At 34.7% G+C, this 23,854-nt stretch overlaps 1 protein-coding gene across 1 annotated transcript in view; it reads left to right on the forward strand.

The window, feature by feature from the left end:
• PCDH17 (protocadherin 17) overlaps positions 1-23,854 on the forward strand; it is a 112,883-nt gene that overhangs the window by 34,409 nt on the left and 54,620 nt on the right. Inside the window, 2 exon segments of the mRNA XM_020970109.2 lie at positions 1,731-1,789; positions 1,921-2,093. Of these exon segments, the coding sequence (XP_020825768.1) occupies positions 1,731-1,789; positions 1,921-2,093 (232 nt within the window).

Below are 23,854 nucleotides of genomic sequence, written 5' to 3' on the forward strand. Positions count from 1 at the left end.
TGACTACAATAATGTGTTGGCCTATGTATCTGGTCAGAAATGATCTGTGAAAAACCTTCAAAATAGAGAGCTTCACAAAATATCAATGAAATCCGTGATATTCTACATACATACAGTCTTAACTTTGGCATTGGTTACCACAGCTTTTTGTTACTGGCACATCAAGTATTTCCTGAAAAGCCTGTATTTCCTCATTATGGAGACAAGGCTAATGACGCCATCTCCAAAATTAGAACCCAGTGCAGTATGTTAATGAAAACATGCCTGAAATACCAAAGGCTGGTGCCAAGGGGTAAAGTATGAGAAAAAAACCCAATAGGACAGAACACTTTTCATTGCCTTCATCTTGGTGTTTAGCTTGCAAAACAGGCAGTTGGACAAAAGAGAAAAACTGCATAGCTCAGATTAACCATTGGGTGATTTCCCACCTACCTTTTCCAAACTTCTAAGACAAGAATAAGCCGTGAAAATACTTTGAAACTTTTTGTTCCTAGAAGCCTTTTCTCTTCAGCAGCATAACTCAGGGAAGTCAAGTGCTAAGGAAGTAGTTTATGGAGAGGTAAAATGTACCATGATATTTAGAATCAGTTGTTTATTTTAATATTGAGTATACAATATTTAGCTTTACCTTGAGCCTTTTGCTTCAATATTTGTACATTTTCCACATTACTGGTACTTATGTGCTAGAAGAGATTTTGAAAAAGCCATAGCTGTTCACAGCATAATGGCGTGATATGAAGTGATGCAGAAAACAAGAGATGCTTTGTCTCTAAGTCAGCTGCAAGGAGAAATGATGTGTATGAATGTACAGTATAGGGAGTTCAGTGAAAGATCTAGTCTCTTTCTCCAAAAGGACTCTGGTTGATGATACAAGGAGAATTCAGTTCTTTTTGGCAGATCTCCACATTAGCCTGGCTACTGTTTAAAAAAAAAAAGATGAAAAGGAAAAAAAATAGTTGTAGCTCCACAGTTTGGTCATTTGAAGTGTTAGTTACACTTCAGAAATAACATGTGTTCTTCCCTTATTTTTGCATTATAATCATTATTAACACATAAATTCATACATATATATTATTTAGAAGAAACTGTCAGTAACAAGCATTTCAATGGCATTATTCAGTTGCCATTTCGATACTTTGAACATGCCTATTAATAAGAATGAGAATTAATTGTAGAGATGAGATCAACCATATGGGCAGTGCTTGTACTTGTTATGGGCACATTTTGATGCAAAGACTCCTGGAAGATCACCCTATTTTTCTTCAGTGAAGGCCAATGCAGTAGGTTACTTGAAATTATATTATCTCAATAAAGGCATCAGAATCCCCACCGATGATATAATTATGACTAAAACCAGCATTATTAAACAACTCACTTTTTTAATATGCAGAAATTAGGTCATTTTCCCACTCCTCCCACAAACATTCAATCTTAATATCTGACTAATGAAACAACATAAACAGTGTCATCCATCAGGTTCCTAACAGAGAATGCCAGTTATGACAGCCTCATTGTTTACTTTAGCAGGTAATTTGTAGACCAGAATCATTTAATTGTTCCGAGTACATAATTACATGTCAGCATTTTCCAATTTAATTAAAATGTACAAATCTAAAGATTAAGGGAATTTTTGAATTATTAATCATTTCTCCACTAGGAAATCTTGTTGCTCTGCAGGAGATTTGTCCAGTGTACAACTATTCGTTTTTTTTTTTCCTTCTTTTTCACAGACAGACAATTTTCCCGCAGAGCCCAATTACATGGGCAGCAGGCAGCAGTTTGTTCAAAGGTAAGGCCTATTAAATAACTTTATCCACTTCCCCATTTGCATTCTTGTCAAAATTGCTTTGCTAGACACTACACTTCAGATTGAAACTAGTAGAAACAACACTTTGTCATCTTTTCTTCTGTGCATTACAGTAGCTCCACGTTCAAGGACCCAGAAAGAGCCAGCCTGAGAGACAGTGGGCATGGGGACAGTGATCAGGCTGACAGTGACCAAGACACTAACAAAGGCTCCTGCTGTGACATGTCTGTTAGGGAGGCACTCAAGATGAAATCTACTTCAACTAAAAGCCAACCACTTGAACAAGGTGAGTGAAGTCTCCCAAAGCCTATAAAATACAAAGGAAGCTTAAGCAATCATTAGAAATCTTTCAGTTCTGCATTCACAGTTTATCACATGGGGGGGGTGGCCCATTGATAATATATCAAAGTAAACTGTCAATCTTGCAACTGTCCCAGAAAAAAAAAATTATTTATTATTTCAGTAACAACACAGTATGGGTCTCCAAGGTTCTTAGCCTTTCATCTTACTCAGAATTCTTCTTTAAAACAGCAATGATTAAGAAACCCCCTAGTACCTATAAAAAGTATCCAAGCTGTATTAAGTTGGGTACAACATGTGCTATGTTTCTCTTGAGGCAAACATGAACTATACTAAATATATATTTTATAATATGTGTGCATGTATTTGTGCAATATAAACATACATACATATGACAAATTCTGTTAATATTGGCTAAATTTGATATTGAAAAAAACAAAACCCATGTTTTATCAGAATTTCCTTGTCTGAAATATTTAAGAAATACAGCATATAGTAATGGCATAATCCCATTAAAACATCCATTTACAACTAATAGAAGTTTCTATAAACTCCATAAATTATAAATTAAAGTATATGCTGGACAAAGGCAATAATATTACTTTATTATAAATTATTATAAATGTTTTCTTTTTAAAAAGAGTCGATGTTATTCATTTTCTTAAAATGATGTTTTATTAATTTTAATACCTTTAATTTTTATAAGAAGTAAACATTTGCTAAAAATGTCACCTAAATATAATTAAGCTGTTAAAATTAATTAATGATGATTTGGGAGTATGTTGTTATGGTTTTCTTGTCTCACAAAGAAAAAAGGCAAAAGCATGGTTATGTTATTCTGACTTAGACTTTGGAATGCTGATGGTTGACATAAGATGTCATCTAGAAAGTGATTTATAATAGTTAAGAATATTTTAAGTTGAGTCTTTAAGCTGAAGAGCAATATTTATTAATTGGTTATTAATTGGAACCAGATTTTTTAGTTGTGTTTGATTTGTAATCATAATAATAAGCAAACACGACACTTTCACTTTTTTCAAGTTGAAGTTTTTTCTTTTATTGCTGTGTAGAATATTTAGAATGCAGCAGTGAAATTATTCTGTATGTTATAAGGGCTAACCTCACAAAAGACTATGTTTTCCAAGTAATAAGCACCAGAAAGATTATTTTTTTCCTACCTCTTTACCACAGTGACTCTAATTATAATTGGACATTGATCTATATAAAGATGCAATGCCTCCCCCTTCCCCTTTAGAAATAATTTAAGTACTGATAAGTTTTCTAAGTTTCTTCTTAGGTGACTTAGAGTTACTAGCTGTTGATATGAAAAAAAAAGCACATATTATGTGAGATGTAAGACATTGCACTAAATTAAATATATGGCTTCCATGGAAAAGGGTTAAATGATGGCCCGTTTGACTCACCTTATAATGATATATATTTGCAGTGTTGTCTTCAGCACATTTTGCCAAATATTCCTATTACCCGTATTTGTAAAATTGCAAAGCCAGTGAAAGGTTTGCATTCATCATCATATCTTGATTCGTCAAAAAAGCAGCTCATGCTCTTCATTCACATGAATTTCTGTTGGTTTTTTTTTTTCTGATATATAAATTGAATTCTAGGTCTTAGGAGAGAGGAGCTAGCAAATACCAGAAAAAAAAAACACTGTGGGAAGACGGCAGAGGGTCTTTTCTGTCTGACTATATAATTTTAGCATAGGAACCGAAATTCTGCTTCCAGCACTGATACAGAGATGTAATGATGTATAGGCAGTTTATTGATTTTTTTTCAAGACTCAAATGTGCAAAAACAAAGTCTACAGAATCAACTGAGGATGAAACAGACTTGGACATTGTTTCCCCTTTAAGAATAAAAGCATCCTTCTTTTATGAAAGAGAGAAAATATCAATAGAAATGGATCCCTTAAAATAGTCATTTCAGGGCCTAACCTACAAATATGACAGAAAATTGTATAAATTGGAGTGCAGTGTGTGTGAGAAGTTTTCAAAATATAGTGCAATCAGAAAAGGAAACTTGCAAATAATTCTTAAGAGCCATTACTCAGGACATTTTGACTACATAGGAAAAAAATGAGTGAATTTGTGTCATTACATGAACGTGCAAAATTGGAGAACAATTTAACAAATGGCTCTAAATATGTGCCACTGTCCCCTGACCACCATATTGAGCAAAGGTGAACTACCGGATTGAACCCCTAGAGGGGAAAAAAAAGCACAGTTCCTTCCACATAATAGGCAATTAATGCTCATTAACCAATAAATGAGGTGCTATCACACTTAATGATTGTCCTCTCTTTACATATAATTGTATGGTTGCATTATGTTGATTTATATGGCATTATGTAGTTCCCCAACAGGCTATTTAAAGGCAATAAAGATTGCTTTTAAATAATTTTTATATTTTAAACAATACTTAAATTTTAAAAAATATTTTAATAATTTTGTATAATATTTTAAGTAATATATTAAAATGCCATTTTAATTATTTAACACCTTTGTATGTTAGTTGCTTAGTAGGGTATCTTGTTGATGAATAAATGATGACATATTTAGGACCTACACGTATATCAGAAAGAATGGGCCAAATATAAAGCTATGCATTTTTATTCCTATTTTTAATCTTATAGAAATTAAGTTAAACTTCCTCTTATACCTCAAGTAATCTTTGGCACGCCTCTTTATTTTATATTAGTATTTTAAACTTTTTAGTAGGGTCCCATTTTTTCCCTATCCTTCAACTAGACCAGTGGGCTTATTATTCTTAATTAAATGTCTTCATTTATTAATGATTCTTCAAATTCTACCTTGAACTTTTTTATATATTTAGGGAAATGGTAAGATTTTCTTTAGCTTATATAAAGTCTTGGAATCATTTTCATTACTCTTATTAAATTTTGTACTAAAATAATGAATTTCTCTTGAAGTGGCCAATATCTAAAACGCCTGGAATTTCTATAGGTAGGGTCCTGTCTTCCAAGAGAAGCATCATTTATTTTGAATCAGTGTTATCTTTAGTTTATTTGCTTATTAATCTTCTTCATTTGTATTAGAATGCTTGGTTTTTGTCATCTTGGCGAAATCCTAAAAATTAGGAATTCTTTTTATAACTTTATTATCAGTGCTAAATTAAGAATGAGGTATAACTGAAATACTGCCATGGCTGATAGCTCATTAGTTAATAGCAAAAATGGCTTACTAATACCTTCTGTAATCCTGTCGCCGGAATGGGAAGTGTTGGGGATTATTTATTTTTGCTTGTTTACTTTGCCAAATAATTCAATTTCATTCCTTTGGAAATGATGTTTGGCTGTATTATTTTTAATTGGTCAGTGTGGAAGCTGTATACATCCCTTTCCTCTCTCCCCTCACCCCCACCTCGCCTACCCCACCAAATTTGCAATTGGGACTTCTAATCAGTGCCTATTAATTATAATACATCTTTAACGTAAGGATAATCTGCTTCTTTAAAATCACCATCTTTAATCTTCCTAATAAGTCACAGAAATGAAGTTTTCTATTTAAAATTTCATATTAATTTTTTTTTTCCGGTGTGGCAGTTGGGATTAAGTGAGTCAACCAGAGTCACACAGCTAGTGAATGTTGTGTGTCTGAGGCTGGTTTTGAACTCAGGTCCTCCTGACTCCAGGGCCGGTGCTCTATCCACTGCACCACCTAGCTCCCCCCTTTTTATTAAATTTTTAAAAATATTTTCCTACTTAAAAAAAGAATAGAGGATCACAGAAAATGAAGCATAAAGGCTTCGCCTCCTATATGTTTGTTCAATTATGCATTTATTTTGGGGTCAGTGAACATTTAAGTTTGAAGTGGTGATTAAGTAAATCAACATATATAAAAATGCATAAGGTGATATTTCTATGAAGGATAAAAACTCCCACTTTAAAAAATGAAGAATAAAAATGTATCAAGTTTACATAGTACATACACCTTTGAACATTATTATGGATTTCACTTCTTTAGGGAAATTCTTTATATTTGAGCATCTATTTCCTAACCATGCCTTGTAAATTATAGCTTTTGACTTCCAGTTGATACTTTTTACCCTCTAAGCAAGATTTCAATAATCAGTGACTGAAAGTCAGCACTCTTCATTGATTCTCCAATAATAAATGTGTGCACTTTTCGGAAACGTTGACTGACGAATCCTGTGAGCTCCTCATGGCTAACTTAGTCTCAGGTCTCAATTTCCCCACAGATAATCAGTCCTCTAATATCTGTATAATTGACTGAAATTGGGGCCTTGAGGCTTGAAGCCAGTGGAAAAGAATTCTAAGTTGTTATTTTTGTTGTCCTCTAATCCTGGAAAGGACAAGGGCTGCTGCCCTCAGCTTTCGCAAGCTTGGTGGGTTGTCCGCAGCTTTTTCCTCTGGGAGCATTCTCAGAACCTTCCTGGTCCTTGAGAGATCCTGCCATCAGCTTCTGGTTATGTTACCAGTTCATTTAATTTATTTTTCTATTCTGTCATCCCCTTGGCTCTTTCTTTTGTTACTGGAAAGTGATGTGGCATAGTGGATGGAGTTTTGGATTTTAAATTAGGAAGATCCGGGTTCAAATTTTGCTTCAGTCATTTACTGGGCACTCTGGGCAAGTCATTTAATCTCTCTTTGTCTCAGTTTTCTCAATTATAAAATGAAGATAATAAGAGTAACTACTTCACAGGGTGGTTGTGAGGAACAAATGAAATAACACATGCAAAGCATTTTCCAACCTTAAATTCATGTGTAAATGCCAGCCATTATTATTGTTGTCAACTTTTGAGAATGCAATCACTAATTAAAACCCAATAAGACTTAAAATAAGCAGAAATCTTAATATGGCAAGTAACCTACAGAATTGTAGGACTAAATTTATATATGTGTATATGTTTATATATACACATATGTTTATATATGTTGTGTCTATCATTCTCTCTACATGAATATATATACACACACATATACATCATATATAAATTTATTTCTCTATCTTCTTCCTAGATCATATTCTAGATGCTAAAACAAAAGCATATTTTGTGTGTGTGTGTGTGTGTGTGTGTGTGTGTGTGTGTGTGTGTTTTCTTTAAGGTCAAGCAGCAGTTAATTAACAGACAAAAACCATGAGGCCTATGATCCTTTATATCCATAGTGAGATTCGTATATTACAGGCAGAAAAGTGCTTGTACCTCATGATATGATTTTACTAGAATTGGACTGTATGATAATTGATGTTACCATTAATTCAAATATTCTTGAGGAATATGATACTTTAAGCTGATATACTTACTATGAAAAGATGGATTTAAGAATACAATTTGGTGAGAAGATTGGTGAACAAGGCTGAGATGTTGCTACTATGAGTATTGGGAAGAAATCATCTCTGAGAATGGAAGATGGTACAGAGTTAGGTAGCTTTGAGCAACTCCTCTAAATTTGTTGAATTTTGACTCTGGTTCTTACCTCGTTGCACATTGGAATTCCTGTTTCTAATCCTGTTCACTGAATGCTGTTTATAGGCCTTTCAAAGGAACTTTGAATCTCCATGTTACTCCATATTAGATTCTTGGTACTGAATGACTACAAAATTTTGGAGCTGTCTTGTGGGTGCCTCATTTAAAAAGTTTCAGTGACACACTCTCATTTGATGGAGAACGTCTGTTTGTAGAATTCAGTAGCTGGCAGCATCAGAATGGAAAGAGCTGTTTTTATTATCACATTTATTCCTCATTATGCAGGATTCTATAAAGTGTCTCATGATTTACGGTAGATTTGCAGTGGTTTTCAAACCTTCTTTATTTTAGTAAACATAGTAGTACCCTTTCTAAAGTAAAATAGTTTTAAGGCTTGTAGGGACTGAAACTATTTGGAAACTTGGTCTAATATTCCTATGATTTCCATCTAATTAGAGGAAACCACATCTTTTGGTTCAGTTCAGTAATGCTATCTTCTTGTAATCAATAATAATATTTCAAGAGTGCTGACATGGTTCTTCAAATATGGTCAGATTCTGGCTAAAACATTCAGCTTTGGGATCTGAACCAATTTAGTTGGGAACATGTGCACCTTTTGATTGTTACCATGAGAGTCCCAGACTAGCTTCAACTCATGCTCAGGTCCAAGAACCCTGGAGAGATGACCAATTTTGTGGCTTTGTATTTCTGTGTGAAAGCTCTAGAGATACAGTTTGCCAAAGAATCTCACTGGTAGATCTAGAGTATCTAGTCTGACAAGTGCATCTTCTCAGTTCCTCTGAAATTCTAGGATATACGTGTGTGTGTGTGCACGTGCGTGACACACATACACATACGTATACATGTGTGTATATACGTATACACATATGTATGTACATGTATGTGTACACATATGTATGTATATATTTGTTATCAAGATCATAATTACAGTGAGTTATTTAGTTTTCTTAGATATAGAGAAGGGTAGACAGGGTGATTTCAAATTAGCTCACCTAAAGAGTCAAATGGTTGTTTCATTTACCATAATGGTCTTATGGAATTTGTGGATAAAATGTCTACCATATCTTTTAATATTAATATAGAAACCTGTGAAACTTTGTGATTCTTTTTTCTATTCTTTCCTTAAAGTACAGCAGGGAATTAGATAAACTGAATGAAAGAATGCTAGAGTAGTTACAGTTCAGTATATTTATATGACGGATCTCATATGAAATGAATATAGACTTTCTCTATCAGCAGAGCTACAGTAAATGAATTTAGTCAGCCAGAATCTGCAAAGAACAGCGCATTCTCATTAAGTGAATTTTGTAGTTAGCTGAGTGTTAAGTGGGAAATTCTTTGGGTATTGCAGATTATTGTTGAAAAACTTTACAAGGTATATAATTCCTTGCTTCAATAAGTACAGGATGATAAATAAAATTAAATCTTTGTTTAGTGAATAAGGCATTATAGTGCTGCAGTATTCCCATGGTAAAATTCTATAGATATAGACTGTAGTCTATAGCTACATTAGTGATTAATATTAGTTAAGTGATTAAATTAGTCTTAAATAGTTTAATTATACCTAATTAGTGACCCCCCCCCTTTTTTTCTGTGTACTTGAGAGAAACAGAAATATGTGGAGAGCAATAGGGGCATAGGTAAAAATTGGAGGGGAGGAGCAAGAGGCAGAGACATTTAATTCCATTTAAAATAAGATGTGTAAAAATAAATTCAACTTGTCTAGGTTCTTGGTAAAGGCAGTTTTATTGTATATTAATCAAGAGGGTCATTGCAATTGCCTTTTTTTTAAACTGTGAGTGGAGCCATGCTTTCTTTCATGTGCTTCTTCTCTAGCATCAGTTGAGCAGGTCTCCTGCATATCTTCATTTGGCACTCTTGCTGCAGTGGAGGCATACTAAATTATATGACATCAAGTCATAACTCCTAAAACTTGCAGCTGCTGTACCATATTGAAGGCCCCTTTGAAAGATGCCATTTTGTTTTATTCAGCCATTTCCAGTAACGTTTAATTCTTTGTCACTGCATTTGGGGTTTTCTTGGCAAAGATACTGGAGTGATTTGCCATTTCCTTCTCCTGCTCATTTTACAGATGAGAAACTGAGGTTTGAAGAAACTGAGGGTTAAGTGACTTGGCCAGGGTCACACAGCTAGTAAGTGTCTAGGGTCACATTTGAACCCAGGAAGATGAGTCTTCTTTAGCACTATATCCACTGTGCCACCTACCTGCCTTTTTGTTTAATTATTGCACAGTTACAAAATCTAAGTTGTGAGAGGCAGTACAAATAGAATTGATTTCAGTTTAGTTCGGAAATCTTTGGAACACGATCCCCAGCCACTGATCATTAGTTTTCTTCCCATATTCACCCTGGGAGGGGTTTGGGGAGGGAATGCTTTAGCAAATACCACCATTAAACATAGTCATTGGGATCTTCTTAAAGAATGTTTTTAAACAAAATACTTTTTTTGTGTGTGTGAGGCATTTGGGGTTGAGTGACTAGCCCAGAGTCACACAGCTAGTGAGTATTATATGTCTGAGGCTGAATTTGAAGTCAGGTCCTCCTGACTCCAGGGCCGGTGCTCTATCCCACTGCACTGCCTCGCTGCCCAAACAAAACACTCTTCTGTACATTTGGGTTTCATTCTTTCTTTTTTTTAATTGCAAATCCATGGAATGGTAGTAAATTCAAAAGATGTCTTAAGGATGAAAGAGTGGGATGCACCTGGTAAGGAAACCTAACAAGGATTCCATTATTACTGGTTTCTTTCTAAATAAATAGCAGAGACAATTATCTGGTATTGTGATCAAGGGATGGTATATTTCAAGTGCAAACCTCAGTGATATGTAAATGCTTTATCATTATCAGTCGTAAGTCTTACTAACAATAAAATACTTATATTGTAGAATTTGTGTGGGGAGATGGGCTGGTGGTATGTAAACTCATTCCACCGACACAGACCATCAACATTTATGATATTTACAGTATTAGTTCTTAGGGCACCGAGAGTTCAAAATACTTAGGATCACACATCTATTCTGTATCAGATGCAGTACTCGAACACAGGTCTTTGTGACTTCAAGCCTGACTTTCTCCACTATGCAATGCTGCCTCTGCATAATATAATACATTTGTATTATCATTATTGTTATTATTATTATTTTTGTTATTTTTACACAGGAAGGTGGAGAATTTCCATTCTTCACGAATTTATGACCTAATGGGCAAAAAAAAAATCCTACAAGTTAAATACCAAATTATTATATTACCTTAATCCACTGAATTCATTTATTTCTATTCCCTGACTCAGAAGTTTTGATTTGGTATTATTTAATGGATAATCATAGGAAGAAACCAATCTATTAAATAGTATAATATTTATATTATATTATGCCAAGCCAATTCTTAAATACAAGGTCAGAAAACATTTTAAGGAGAAATCTCCAGTGAAAGTGAGATACAAAAACAAATCAATTGTACTAAATCACATACTCCCCTTCATCTTAAAGAACAAAGGGCCTATTTTTTCCTGTGAAAGTAGATGTTTTTCTTCTGATTTCTTGGATAAATTATATTATAGGAAAAGTACAGTCTTTGTTAATAAGAATCCATTGAAGTTGCAACCCAGCATTTTCATCTGTGTTGTGTCAAAGAACAAATTATCTCAACACTTTACCTAGGTTCCTGAGATAATAAAGAGTCTTGTTTCACATTTGCCATGTGGTTAACAATTGTGCTATTTGATGCAGTATCTGGCCTTTCATTCAGAGGGTTTCAAATTTTGAGAAGTGTAACCAATATTTGTATTTTGTGTTCTGAGCTGAGTCCAACACTGCTCCATGTGATTAAACCACTCGCATTAGGGGCATATGTCTGCTTCTAAATGTAGCAAGCTCAGGTCACCCATTGAAATCTGAGAGGGAGTTAACAATTTGCCTTCCTCGGGCCGGACAAGGAAAAAAAACATCCTTTCTGCACTTGAAAAAAGTATCCTTGGACAGCTAGCAACCTCCCACAGAGCTGGAAAGCTCTCATTGCTGGACAGCATTAATGGCTTAGCAAATTCAGAAGGATAGCTTCATAGAGTCACTAATGATTGTGAACTTACTCCTCTTCTTATTGAGTTAATTGAAGTAGTTCATATATGAAGCTGTGATTTGCCCTTCTTTCTGGAAGAGGATCATGACATCAGGGAGATGATGACATGACTTGCGATTGACTTTAAGTGAAGGAGGGCTGTTCAAAGTCACCAGCCTCATTTTCTCTTCCAAAGCCATCTGGGTCCAGGGGCCAGATATTTTTCAGGACAACTGGAGATGGCCCAGGATATAATGGAAGGCCTTGGCCTTTTTAAACTAAAGTCTTTCCAGGTTTTCACTCTGAGTGAGCAATGCCCATTTAGTGAATAGGCCTCTTTAAGAAGCGAGTCAAGGGACAGACCCTTTAATAAAAAAAAAAATCAAACTGGGAGTTGCTGGCCAAATTGCATTCATACTGAGCCTGGAGGGCCCAAAAAAATAGCCATTAAGTGGTGCTTGGGCAGGGATTTATTGTCCAATCCATGAGATACAGAGTGAATTGGATTTAAGGCTTGGAAAGAAACATTAGATTTCTTAAGAAAGAAATCTAGCCAGTAAACCCGAAGTGAACTAGGTAGTTTACTACCATCAAAATTTACCCTTCTTTGGGTAGAACACCCTCAGGTAAGGGCAGAGGAGGAAAGGATGGGAGGAAAGGGAAGGGGAGGGAAGAGAAAGGGAGAGAAGAGGTTTCTGAGTTGCCCGACTGAAACTGGTCAGCTAGGTCGCCATTCAGGCAGCTAGGACTACTCCAGGGGCCATATATGAAGCAGCAAATACCTTAAGGAATAATTTTAACAGTAGCTAGCATTTGCATAATGCATTAGAGTTTGCAAAGCACTTTACAAATATTATTTCATTTGATTATCACTACAACCCTGGGAGTTAGGTGACTTGCCCAAGGTCACAAAGCTAATAAGTGTCTGAGATATGATTTTAATTCAGATCTGCTTAACTCTAGGCTCAGTACTCCAACCACTATACCAAATGACTAATAAAAATAATTTGTCCTCTTTAATCATGTAGGTAAAGAAATTATAAAGAGGATTTTATATAACTTGAACCTTGTAAACTTGTGCCTAGCCTGAAACAGACAAAATGTTTTAGGCTTAGAATAAAAACAGAGCCTGAGAAATCCTTCAAAATCATGAATTATTGAACTTATCTGAGTGAAAAACATCCTAAAACCATAAGTGATGACTTAGAAATACTGGATTTTTCCATTTTGATAAAACAGAAGTAGCTTTTGGAGTTGCAATTATTTGACCTCAAAACCTAAAAACTGACTAAATTGCATTTAATTTTGTAATTTCTGCCTACTCCCATTTTGCTAAGAATCTTTACAAGCTTAAGGAGAGTTAACTCTTTAGATAAAGTGTCAAAAAAAAACCCTCCTTGATTAAAAATAGCAATTAATATTCTGTGTTTATCTTTCAAAGTGATTTTTTTTTTGCATTTTTTACTTTTAGTTTGTGTATGTGAAAACTTTTTAGATTTGGGAAATTTATATTGTAATATGAAGTGCTTCCCCTCACTCTTTACCTCCTTACCTAGGTTATTTCTCTTTTAATTTTAATGATTTAATGATTCTCTTTATATATGGTCCTTCAAAATGTTTTCTTTTGTTTTTGTTTTTGTTTTTTTGAGCTGTTCTTTTGGCTAGCGTACAAACATTGTTAAAAGATAACACTAGTGCTTTTATGACATACTGAAAATTCAAGGTACTTATTATGTTGGGAAAACTTCCTTTAACCCAGCAGAATTTAATTAAGTTTAGAACTAGCAATTGCTCACTGCTCTCCATGCTGTTGTTACTGGTATTGTTGCTTCTCTGTTTTGTGCAGCTAAATGTTCAGTACCAGAAACATTATACCAATGTCTGAATGTTAACTTTAGATTGCCAACAAGAATTTAGAGCTAAATGGAACCTTATGGGGCAACTGGGTGGTGCCATGAATAGAGTGCTGGTGCAGATCTGGCCTTAGACACTTACTAGCTGTGTTTCCCTCCGCAAGTCACTTAACACTGCTTTCCTCAGTTTCCTCATTGGTAAAATGAGCTGTAGGAGGAAATGGCAAAGCACTCCAATATCTTTGCCAAGAAAACTCCTATGGGGTCACAGAGTTGGACATGACTTGACAACAGCAACAAAGCTCAACCTCATTATTTTATAGCTGAGGAATGTGGTATAGGATGATAAAAATGAATTGTCATGTTCACACAGGTTTGTGAGTGGTATGTCTGTAATCTGAACCCAGGCTCTTTGCACTTCATTTCCATTGCTCACTTGTATGAGATGATATAGGTTGATCTTTTTTAACTTATTCCATTTTTTTTTACTTTTTTTTAGAAGTGACCTTCAAACTGGTAAATGGATCAGGGAAGAGTAACAATTAATTTTCATTTATTTGTATGACACTTATGTGGATAAAGTACTTTTCGTCGGGTATCTAATTTTTTCCTCACAACAATCCAAAGATAAATATAATTTGCCACTTTTGTAGATTTAAAAAGAGAGAGGCTTAGGGACATAAAATACTTTGTCCAAGGTCATATAGCTAGTCAGTGGCAGAGATTCATGTCTTGTGGCTTCAAATATGGTGAATTTCTCCCTTTTATGTTGTTATGAAGGACAATTAAGCTTTATTGGTTTAATCAAAAACTATCATTGGATCCATTCTTTTCATGGTTCACCTGAAAAGGTTAACAGAAACTAAGAGGGAAGAGGGTCAATATCCATGAAGTGTTTCTTTGTGTCAATTAGTCGACAAGCACGTCAATCAATATGTATTTATTTAAAGTGCTTACTTACTATATACCAGGTACTGTGCAAGGCACTGAGAAAAGCAACAAAAGCAAAACACAGACTTTGTTCTTAAAAGGCACGTATGAAGCCTTATGGGAGAGATAAGACATAAATAACTAGGTACATATGCAATCTATACAGAGCAGATATAAGACAATCTGAAAGGGAAGAAATTAGCACGAAAGGGACTGAGAAAAGTCACCTGTAGAATGTGGGTTTTGAGCTGAGACTTGATAGACATTAGAGAAACTAAGGATTATTATAAAGTTCTCTTTGACCGTGTGACTCTCTTATAGTGCATCTGGCCCCTGAACTTCAACATACTGAAATACAAAAATGAATTTTGCACCTAACATTTTTGTGTTAGGCTAAAAACATACAGCAAGCAAGACTGTCAATTACCCATTTAGATACCAACGTATGCATTGGTCTTATAAGCCATGATAATAATAATGCTAAATGAATAGCAATATCTATCATGTTTACATACTTCTAATTAAGCAGTGAGCTGTATTATTTCTGAAAACTTTGTTTAATGTGGAGGTTCATGTGCTCACATGTTGATCTATACTCTCTCTTTTTCTTTTTCCCTCTCTTCCTTTCTTCCTTTCTTCCTTTCTTCTGTTTTCTTCCTTCCTTCCTTTCTTTCTCTCTCTCCCTTCCTTCTTTTCTTCCTTTCTCCCTCTTTATCTCTTTCTTCCTTTCTCCCTCTTTATCTCTTTCTTCCTGTCTCCCTTTTTCTCTTTCTTTCTTTCTTTCTTTCTTTCTTTCTTTCTTTCTTTCTTTCTTTCTTTCTTCTTTCTTTCTTTCTCTCTCTCTCTCTCTCTCTCTCTCTCTCTCTCTCTCTCTCTCTTTCTTTCTTTCTTTCTTTCTTTTCTTTCATCCTCATAGTTCTTATTTGCGTTAATATGGGTAACTAAGTGGTACAGTGGATACAGTGTCAAGCCTGGACTCAAAAAGACTCATCTTTGTGAGTTCAAATCTGGCCTCAGACAGTTACTAGCTGTGTGATCCTGGGCAAGTCACTTGACCTTATTTGCCTCAGTTTCCTCATCTGTGAAAATGAATTGGAGAAGGAAATAGCAAATCATTCCAGTATCTTTGCCGAGAAAACCCCAAATGAGGTCATGAAGAATCGTACACAACTGAAAAGAATGAATAACAATTTACATTAATGCAGGATTTTAAGTGAACGTGCCAGTGAAGGAAATTGTCTTGCCTAGAAAATTTGGCTGTCTATTCTTCTTAAATCTATTGTAGATCAATCATTTTTTTTTAGAACTCAAGTGTAAATTGATAATCCAGCTTTGCCTGTATGCCCTCTCATTACACATATATATGTATCTATGTATGTGTATGTATCTATGTATCTATGTATGTGTATGTATACATATGTATGTTCATGTATTTATTTTTATTTGTATATACTCACATATGAAATATTATCTCTCATTAGAATGTAAACTTCTTGAAGATAGAGATTATTTCATTTGTCTTTGTTTTCCCAAGAACCAGAATATTGTGGTCACTTGTATGAGATGATATAGGTTGATCTTTTTTAACTTATCCCATTTTTTTTGACTTTTTTTAGAACTGACCAGACATACCACTCACAAACCTGTGTGAATGTGACAGTTCGTTTTTATCATCCTATACCACATTCCTCAGCCATAAAATAATGAGGTTGAGCTTTGTTGTTGTTGTCCAGTCATGTCCAACTCTGTGACCCCATAGGAGTTTTCTTGGCAAAGATATTGGAGTGTTTTGCCATTTCCTCCTACAGCTCATTTTACCAATGAGGAAACTGAGGCAAGCAGTGGTCACTTAGATAAATGCTTGATGATTCATTGATAGATTGATTATTTAATTTCCTGAAAGAGTGATGCTGAGGTCAAGCACTTTTTTTTGATTCTTCTACAAAGTAGTTAGCTTTATCCAATTAATGACTAGGTTTCATAGCCAGGGACTAACCCTGTTCAGCCATTTTCCAAATGATCGAAAGGAAGATTGCACAAATGAGTACAGTCTAAATGGTTTAGTATAAAATCATCACCATTACAATGGGAAAAAAAAACCATAGTCATATTATCCCTATGGTGGTTCATCTTCATTTATAAGGATTAGGGCTGCATAATCATATGACCTGACAGGGATAAACATGTAAAAATTCTCCAATATGCTGTTGCTTTTTTCAAATGCTACCGTGGTATCTTCTCTGATTTTGAACATCCTAAATCCATTGCATATAGAAACAACTACATTTTTTCATCTTAGTATTTGTCATGATTGACCCATTTGTTACATGCAGAGTTAAAATGGTATTTCTCAAGATCACAAACTAAATCATACATAAGAAGGATTCCGCACATCCTGAGAAAGGAATATTCTGGTGTTGGCAATCCCTTAAGTTTCAAGTGCCAAATGCAATGTTAAGTAATTCCCAGGGGTCATTGGGCATTGCTGGCAGGCCTACGGGATAGACAAATAAAGAAGAAAGCAAAAGCAAGGTGAAAAAAAAAGCAATTGACATAGTAGCAGAAGAGAAATGGAGGAGCAAGAAAAAAGAAGAAAAAAAAATAATAGAGCTCGAAGTAGAGTGCCACCAAAATTTTTACTTTCAGTTCCACTCCATGTCACTAGTATCATGAACGAAACAGCCCTGAAAGGAGATGTCAGGGAAAGATGGATGACAGTGTAGTAATGCTCTTTTGAATGACTATAACTAATAGGGGATTTAAAGAGGATTAGTGTATAGCATTAAATGAATGTATAGGCAAATGTTTCAGGGAATATGTACATTCTAGGAAAAGTAATTAAATTGATATTGTGAATCGAGTGAGAAATGAATGAAATTAGACATTTTTCTATGGGGAGCTAGCAGGTAGAGAAGTAGATGCAAATTTTTCAAGCCTCAGAGAGGCTGTTGCTATTTTTAGTTGTGTATGTAAAGGTTTCGCAGAACTGGGAAGTGATAGTTCATTTTTACCTGACTGAGAAGACTTACATGTGCAATACATTAATCAGTTCTGGATAATCAGACGATGCACATTCATTTGAAATACACAAATGAAACAGGGCATAAGAAAGTGATTGATTTAGGAAGAGACTCCAAGTGAGGTAAGAATATCTGTGTGAGATAGCATAGGGATCAAGATGTGAACTCCAAATGTTTAATAGAAATAAGGACACAGAAAGATAGCAAGCATAAGGATGAGGAGATCACATCAAGAATAGGAAGGACAGCAAATTACTTTTACCTATGGAATTATTATTATTATTATTATTATTATTTTTGCAAGGCAGTTGGGATTAAGTGACTTGCCCAGAGTCACACAGCTAGTAAGTGTCAAGTGTCTGGTCTGAGACTGGATTTGAACTCAAGTCCTCCTGACTCCAGTGCCAATGCTCTATTCACTGTACTACATAGCTGCCCCTGGAATTATTTTCTAAAGAATGGGGTCCATAAGCATAGTCTTCTGGCTTATAGGGAACTATACGTATAGCTTTTAATAGGGAATAATTTTAAGAGACAGCAAGGTATCTCACTGGATAGAGCACTGGGCCTGTAGTCAGGAACACTTGAGCTCACATGTGACCTCAGATATTTACTAGCTGTGTGATCCTGAGTAAGTCACTTAATCTTTGTTTTCCTTAATCCACTGGAGAGGGAAATAGCAACCATGTCAGTATCTTTGCCAGGAAAATCTCATGGGCAGTATGGTCCATGGGGTCACAAAGAGTCTGAACAACTGAACAGCAGTGTAGGAATAATAATTATCTTTGTACTCATGGTTCTCCCTATTTAAAGGGAACAAACTAATTGAACTAAATTTAGCAATAACTTATTTTGAAATATTAAATGAGCAATGCCCCAGAGTTTTCCTCAAAGATCAGGCTTCCTTCCAATTCCAAGAGTAGGAAAATGTAAAACTTTTAAACAGGTTTCCAATGCCTAAGGCAGCCTCTAGATAACAGTTGCTTCTTCCTAGTGTCTTATTTTACAAAATTTGCCATTACTAAGTCTTTTTAAAAGAGAAGCAGTAGCAAATGCATAGCAAACGAAGAGTTTTTTTTTTCAAAGTCAGGAAGGTCTGCATGTAAGCCCTCCATCTGACTATTAATATTTGAATGGGCCCTGTGACCCAGGTCACATGACAGTCTCTCAGTGACACGGGCAACTCTATAAGACTAAAATTTGCAGAAAAGTTGCTGATCTGCACAAGTAAAGGTAGTTTCCTTACCAGGATGACCATAAATTCACAAAATTATAGGTCTGGATAAAAAACAACAACACTTTTTAGAGTTATTTAAAACTAGGTTAGATAAAATCCTAGAAATTAGGTACCTATGTCCATACTGAAAGCATTTTTATAAAATAAGTTTGATTTTCTTTCCCTCATAATTGATTCCTAAACTAATTTTCTCCAGAGTTTAAGCTAGTTATAAAAGTATTTTAACACATATCTAACTAATATTCCAAACTGATCATGCTTATACTAAAATTATTTTAAGATGCCTTTTAGACTTGCCCTTTAAATCATGAAATGCATAAACATTGTGCAAGATAAGTGATTATTTAAGTTGAAAATTTGTGTCCATGCAATCATCTTTGCAAGTAAATGTACTATCAGATCTATTTTGTAGACTAATTGGTGAAAGACAGAAACACTTTAAAGAGAATCATTTAAGAGAAATGTTTTAGATTCCAAAGAATATTTTTTCATTTAAAATAAAAATGTTGAGGCATTTTGCCTTTGGTAGTTAGGAGCTACAGATTTTTGAAACATGTAAACATTTTATTTTGAATTCACAGTTGATTCAATACTTTTGGGATCTATAAATGTGTTGGTATAATATTGGTTTTTTGCTAATGCAAGTCCTAGCCCCCATATATCCGAGTGGATGTTCTGGGTAGCTAGCTGAAAACTCACTCTGCTGTCAGCCATATAATGAACTTTTTTGGTTGGAGGTAGGCTGATCTTATTACAACAAATAAGGTTGACCCATGCTTGAAGTTGGTAGGAACAAAATAGCCCTTGAGAAACTGTGGAAACCACCAAATTATGAGGCATCAAAGGAAGATTTTAATAGGGATATAGTGAAGGTGTAAAGTGTATATAGGTTTTGAGGTGATTTTAGGGGATCAGAGAAGACTTCATGGAGGAATTGTCATTTGAATTGGGCTTTAGTAGAAATTTAAATGGCACAGAAGGGGACAGTGTATTCATGCATAAGAAAGAATGCAAATTAAAACTTCGAGGCAGAAAAGAATGAATACTCTGTTCAGGGTATAGTCAGTTAGCAAGCAGTAATGTGCCAGGCACTTTGCTAAGGGCCAGGGACACAAAGTAAGGCAAAAACAGCCCCTGGCCTCAAGGTGCAGACATTCCAATGAGGGAGACAATGTGTAAACAACTAGGACGATGTGGAATCTCATTTGAACAGAGCATGGGACATAAGAAAGGAAGAAAAGTGAAATAAAGCTGGAAAGAGGAGAATTTTCATTGTCTTCAGGCCAAGTTTAACACTTAATTTTGGTAAGCAGAAGAAGCCAGTGAAGATTTTTGAGCAGAGTTATAGGACCATATACAAGGAGGACTGGTTTGGTTGTGGGGTAAAGGGCATAAAGGTATAGTGGGGAGAATTTTAATCAGCCGATCGATAAGCATTTATCCAATGCCTACTGTATGCCAGGTACCGTGTTAAACATTGAGGATATAAATACAGAAGCCAAACACTTCTACTGAGTCTACTGGGAGGAGATGATATGTGTGTTTATATGTATGTATATACACACACACACACACACACACACACACACACACACACACATATATATACGTAAACACATATGCATGTACATGTACGTGTATTTGTATTTTGTTGCTCAGTTGCTTAAGTCACATCTGACTCCATTTGTGACTCCATTGGGGTTCTCTTGGCAAAGATGCTGGAGCTGTTTGCCATTTTTTCTTCAGGTCATTTTACAGATGAGGTTAAGTGACTTGCCCAGTAAGTGTCTGAGGCTGGATTTGAAATCGGGAAGATGAGTTCCAACTCTTGGCCTGGCACTCTATCCACTGTACCACTTAGTTGCATATGTGTGCATGTGTATGTGTATATGTATGTATGTATGTATGTATGTATGTATTTAAGGAGGGAAGACCTATTAGAAGGTAACTTCAATAGATGGTGCAAAGAGGGATGTGGAAAGGACAGGGAAAAGGGGGTACCTGTCAGAATAATATGGAGAAGGACAATTTACATTTTGTGATTTTAGTTTAACAGCAACTGATAACAAATTAAATATTAAATTTAGAGAAGAGGGAAATGTCACAAATCACACTTAAGTTTTAAACATGGGAGACTGAGTAAATGTTGGTATCACTGAAAAAATATTGTGAAGTCAGGTGGCATAAAAATATTTAGAGAAAAAGAGATATTCATTGTTGACATATTGAGTTGGTGGTGCAAGTGAGATATCAAGGTAGAAATAGTTATACATTGTTGTAGGCACAGGTCTGGAAACCTTGAAAAAATTCTCAAGTCTTTCATACTTGTGAATCACCTCCATAGAGATGATAGTTCTTATCTATGGGAATGAATAAGATTGTCCTAGAGTGGAGTGTAGAGAAAGAACAGAATAATATCAAGCATAGAAACTTGAAGTCTGCTCCCTTCAAAGAGTTGGCTATTCCTTCAGCAATAATTATTTCATTTTCCAAACATTTAGCAAATGTTATCTCATTTGATTCTTACAAAAAACTTGGGATATGAGTACTATTTTTATTCCCATGAGATAGGTAGAGAGAAGTTATATGATTTTCCCAGGGATGCACAGCTAGTAAATGTCTGAGGCAGGATTCAAACTGAAATGCTTCCTCAAAATCATCCCCAGCAAGTGGTCATCCAGTTTCAGCCTCATGACCTCCAGGGATAAGGTAGAACCTAAGCACTGTTGTACAACTCAAATTGTCAGGGTGTTTTCCCCCATGTCAATATGAAATTTGCTTCTCTATGTCTTCTACCTACTGCTTCTAATTTGACCCTCTTGGTGCAAGAATAATCAGCCATTTTCTTCTTCCATATGAGCATCTTAAAAACATTAAAGAAAGCTATTACATCCCTCCTTTGTCTTCAGTCTATTCCAGGCTAAATATCATATATTGTAACTAGCCCTTGAATGGAATAATTTCTAGACACTTGCCATAGTAACTTGGCTCACATTTATGTATTTAAGGTTTACAAAGCATCATTATGGTTCCAGTTTGCCAAACTAGGTCCACAAAATGTTTCTTGGACAAATATTTCTATATAATATACACCTGATAATGTACATGTTGAAACACAATGAGTAAACAGATAGACTGCCTTGAATCCAGGAAGACCTGGGTTCCATTATGTTCCATTATCCTTTACATGTACTAGCTCTTTTAACTCTGGTCAATTCACTTAGCTTCACAGTGTTCCTAGGCAGCTCTGTAATATAGTTGCAGAGGGGTGGACTTCCATTATTTGAGTTATTCCCCGTAAAGCTCCATAATCCAGTGAAATTACAGTACTAATGAAAAAAAGTTTGTTTTAGGAACCTCACTCGGTTATTGTGAAGAAAGGGGGAGTCTACATATGTAAGGTGTTAGATAAGGGTGATCTGTTTCTTCACGGGAGACCAAAAATAACACTTTTGATCAGTTCTAATGAATACAAATATAGTGAAAATTTATATTATTCCAACATAAAATTACATAACTTTTTTAAAGAAGTAAATCTTTGGGTTCTTTGGTTGCTATTAAAAATTTATATTTTTTTAAACTTTGGAAAAGTAAAAATATTTAAAAATATTAAATTTGAAAATAACGTGAATCTGAAATTATTCTTCAGAAACAAAGTTAGTCCTTGATTTAGATGTAAAATGTCCCTTGATATCAGTGGAAAAGTTTGAGTAATGAATTCAATATAATAATATCATGACAATAATAACATTTATATAATGCAACAAGATTTATAAAATGCTGTATATAAGCTGGGCCAATTGCCAAATAAAATACCATTTAAAAAGATAATTTCTTAGACCTGAATAGCTCTTTACGGATATTCTTTCTAGCATAGCCTATTTAAAATTTTATAGTAAAAACTGTTACTTCAGAGAAGTTTTAGAGTTCATATCCTAGCACTGTCACTTACTTACTGTGTGACCTCAAATTAAGTATCTTAACTTCTTTGGACATGAATCTCCTCTGTAAAAATAAGAGGTTGAAACTTTATGTCCCTTTAAGTTTTAGATCTATGATTTTATGTATGTGTTAACTCTTAGGGGGAAAATATATCATATTTCATTAACTTGTATACTTTCTTTTGTCAGAATTCTGTAAAGTATAAATAAAAATTTAATGTTAAAATTGATAAAAAGCAAATTTAAATTATGAATACTAATATAATACGTAGTATTATAAAATTCTTGGGCTGGAAGGAGCTTTAGGCTATACAGAGTGGCCCGAAATCTTTAAGCTATTAGCTTAAAATTGCACTAATATTTTGGACACCCTGTATGTACATTTCTCTCTTACCAGACTAATAATACTGCATCTAAATTTTTAAAGTTATCAATTATTTAACCAAATTTTAAAAGCCTGGTGATGAATATTACAGAATTTCCTTTTGTTTTCTGCAAAACCTTTACTTAAACTGCTATTTCAATTTAGGTTCATTTTCTTCATTAATGGTCTCTGTATTAATATGGAAAATATCTCTAATTGTTTCCCATCTCATCCTTTATTACTTGAAGATATTTATTAATTTTTTTCCCCAAGTAGTGTCCTTCCAGTTGCTTCGAGGTCCTAGATACTATCATTTTATTTACATTTCATTCTTGTTCTATTCCATAATCTTTTTTTTTTTAACCTGCATCCTTCAAAAAAGAAGATACCTAAACTAGACACATGTAGGGACAACAGTTAACCTTAAGAGTCAGGGAGACCTTGGTTTGAATCCCACCTTAGACATTTAGAAGCTGAGTAATTCGAGGCAAATAACTTAAACCAGAGTGACCCTCAGTTTGTTCATCTGTGAAATGGGGGTAATACCTCACAGGTAATACCTTCCTCACAGGATTTTGAGGATCAAATTAAATAACAGATGTAAAACACTTCAATTGTTCAAATGTGAGCTATTATTGTTGTTATAATATCTTCTGACAATATTTTTGGAATTTAAGGATATGGGAATTTGCAGACTACATTCATATGGACAATCTGTTTGCTCCTATCATTAAATTATTGTGACCATGTCTCTACTTACAAGGGAATCATGATAACAAACTTCTGCATGGTAAAAATGCATTTCCACATCACCACAGTCACAGATATCTAAGGGCTCC

Source organism: Phascolarctos cinereus, unplaced genomic scaffold (assembly GCF_003287225.1).
Source record: "Phascolarctos cinereus isolate Bilbo 61053 unplaced genomic scaffold, phaCin_HiC Scaffold_7;HRSCAF=346, whole genome shotgun sequence".
In the NCBI taxonomy this organism is placed as follows: Eukaryota; Metazoa; Chordata; class Mammalia; order Diprotodontia; family Phascolarctidae; genus Phascolarctos; species Phascolarctos cinereus.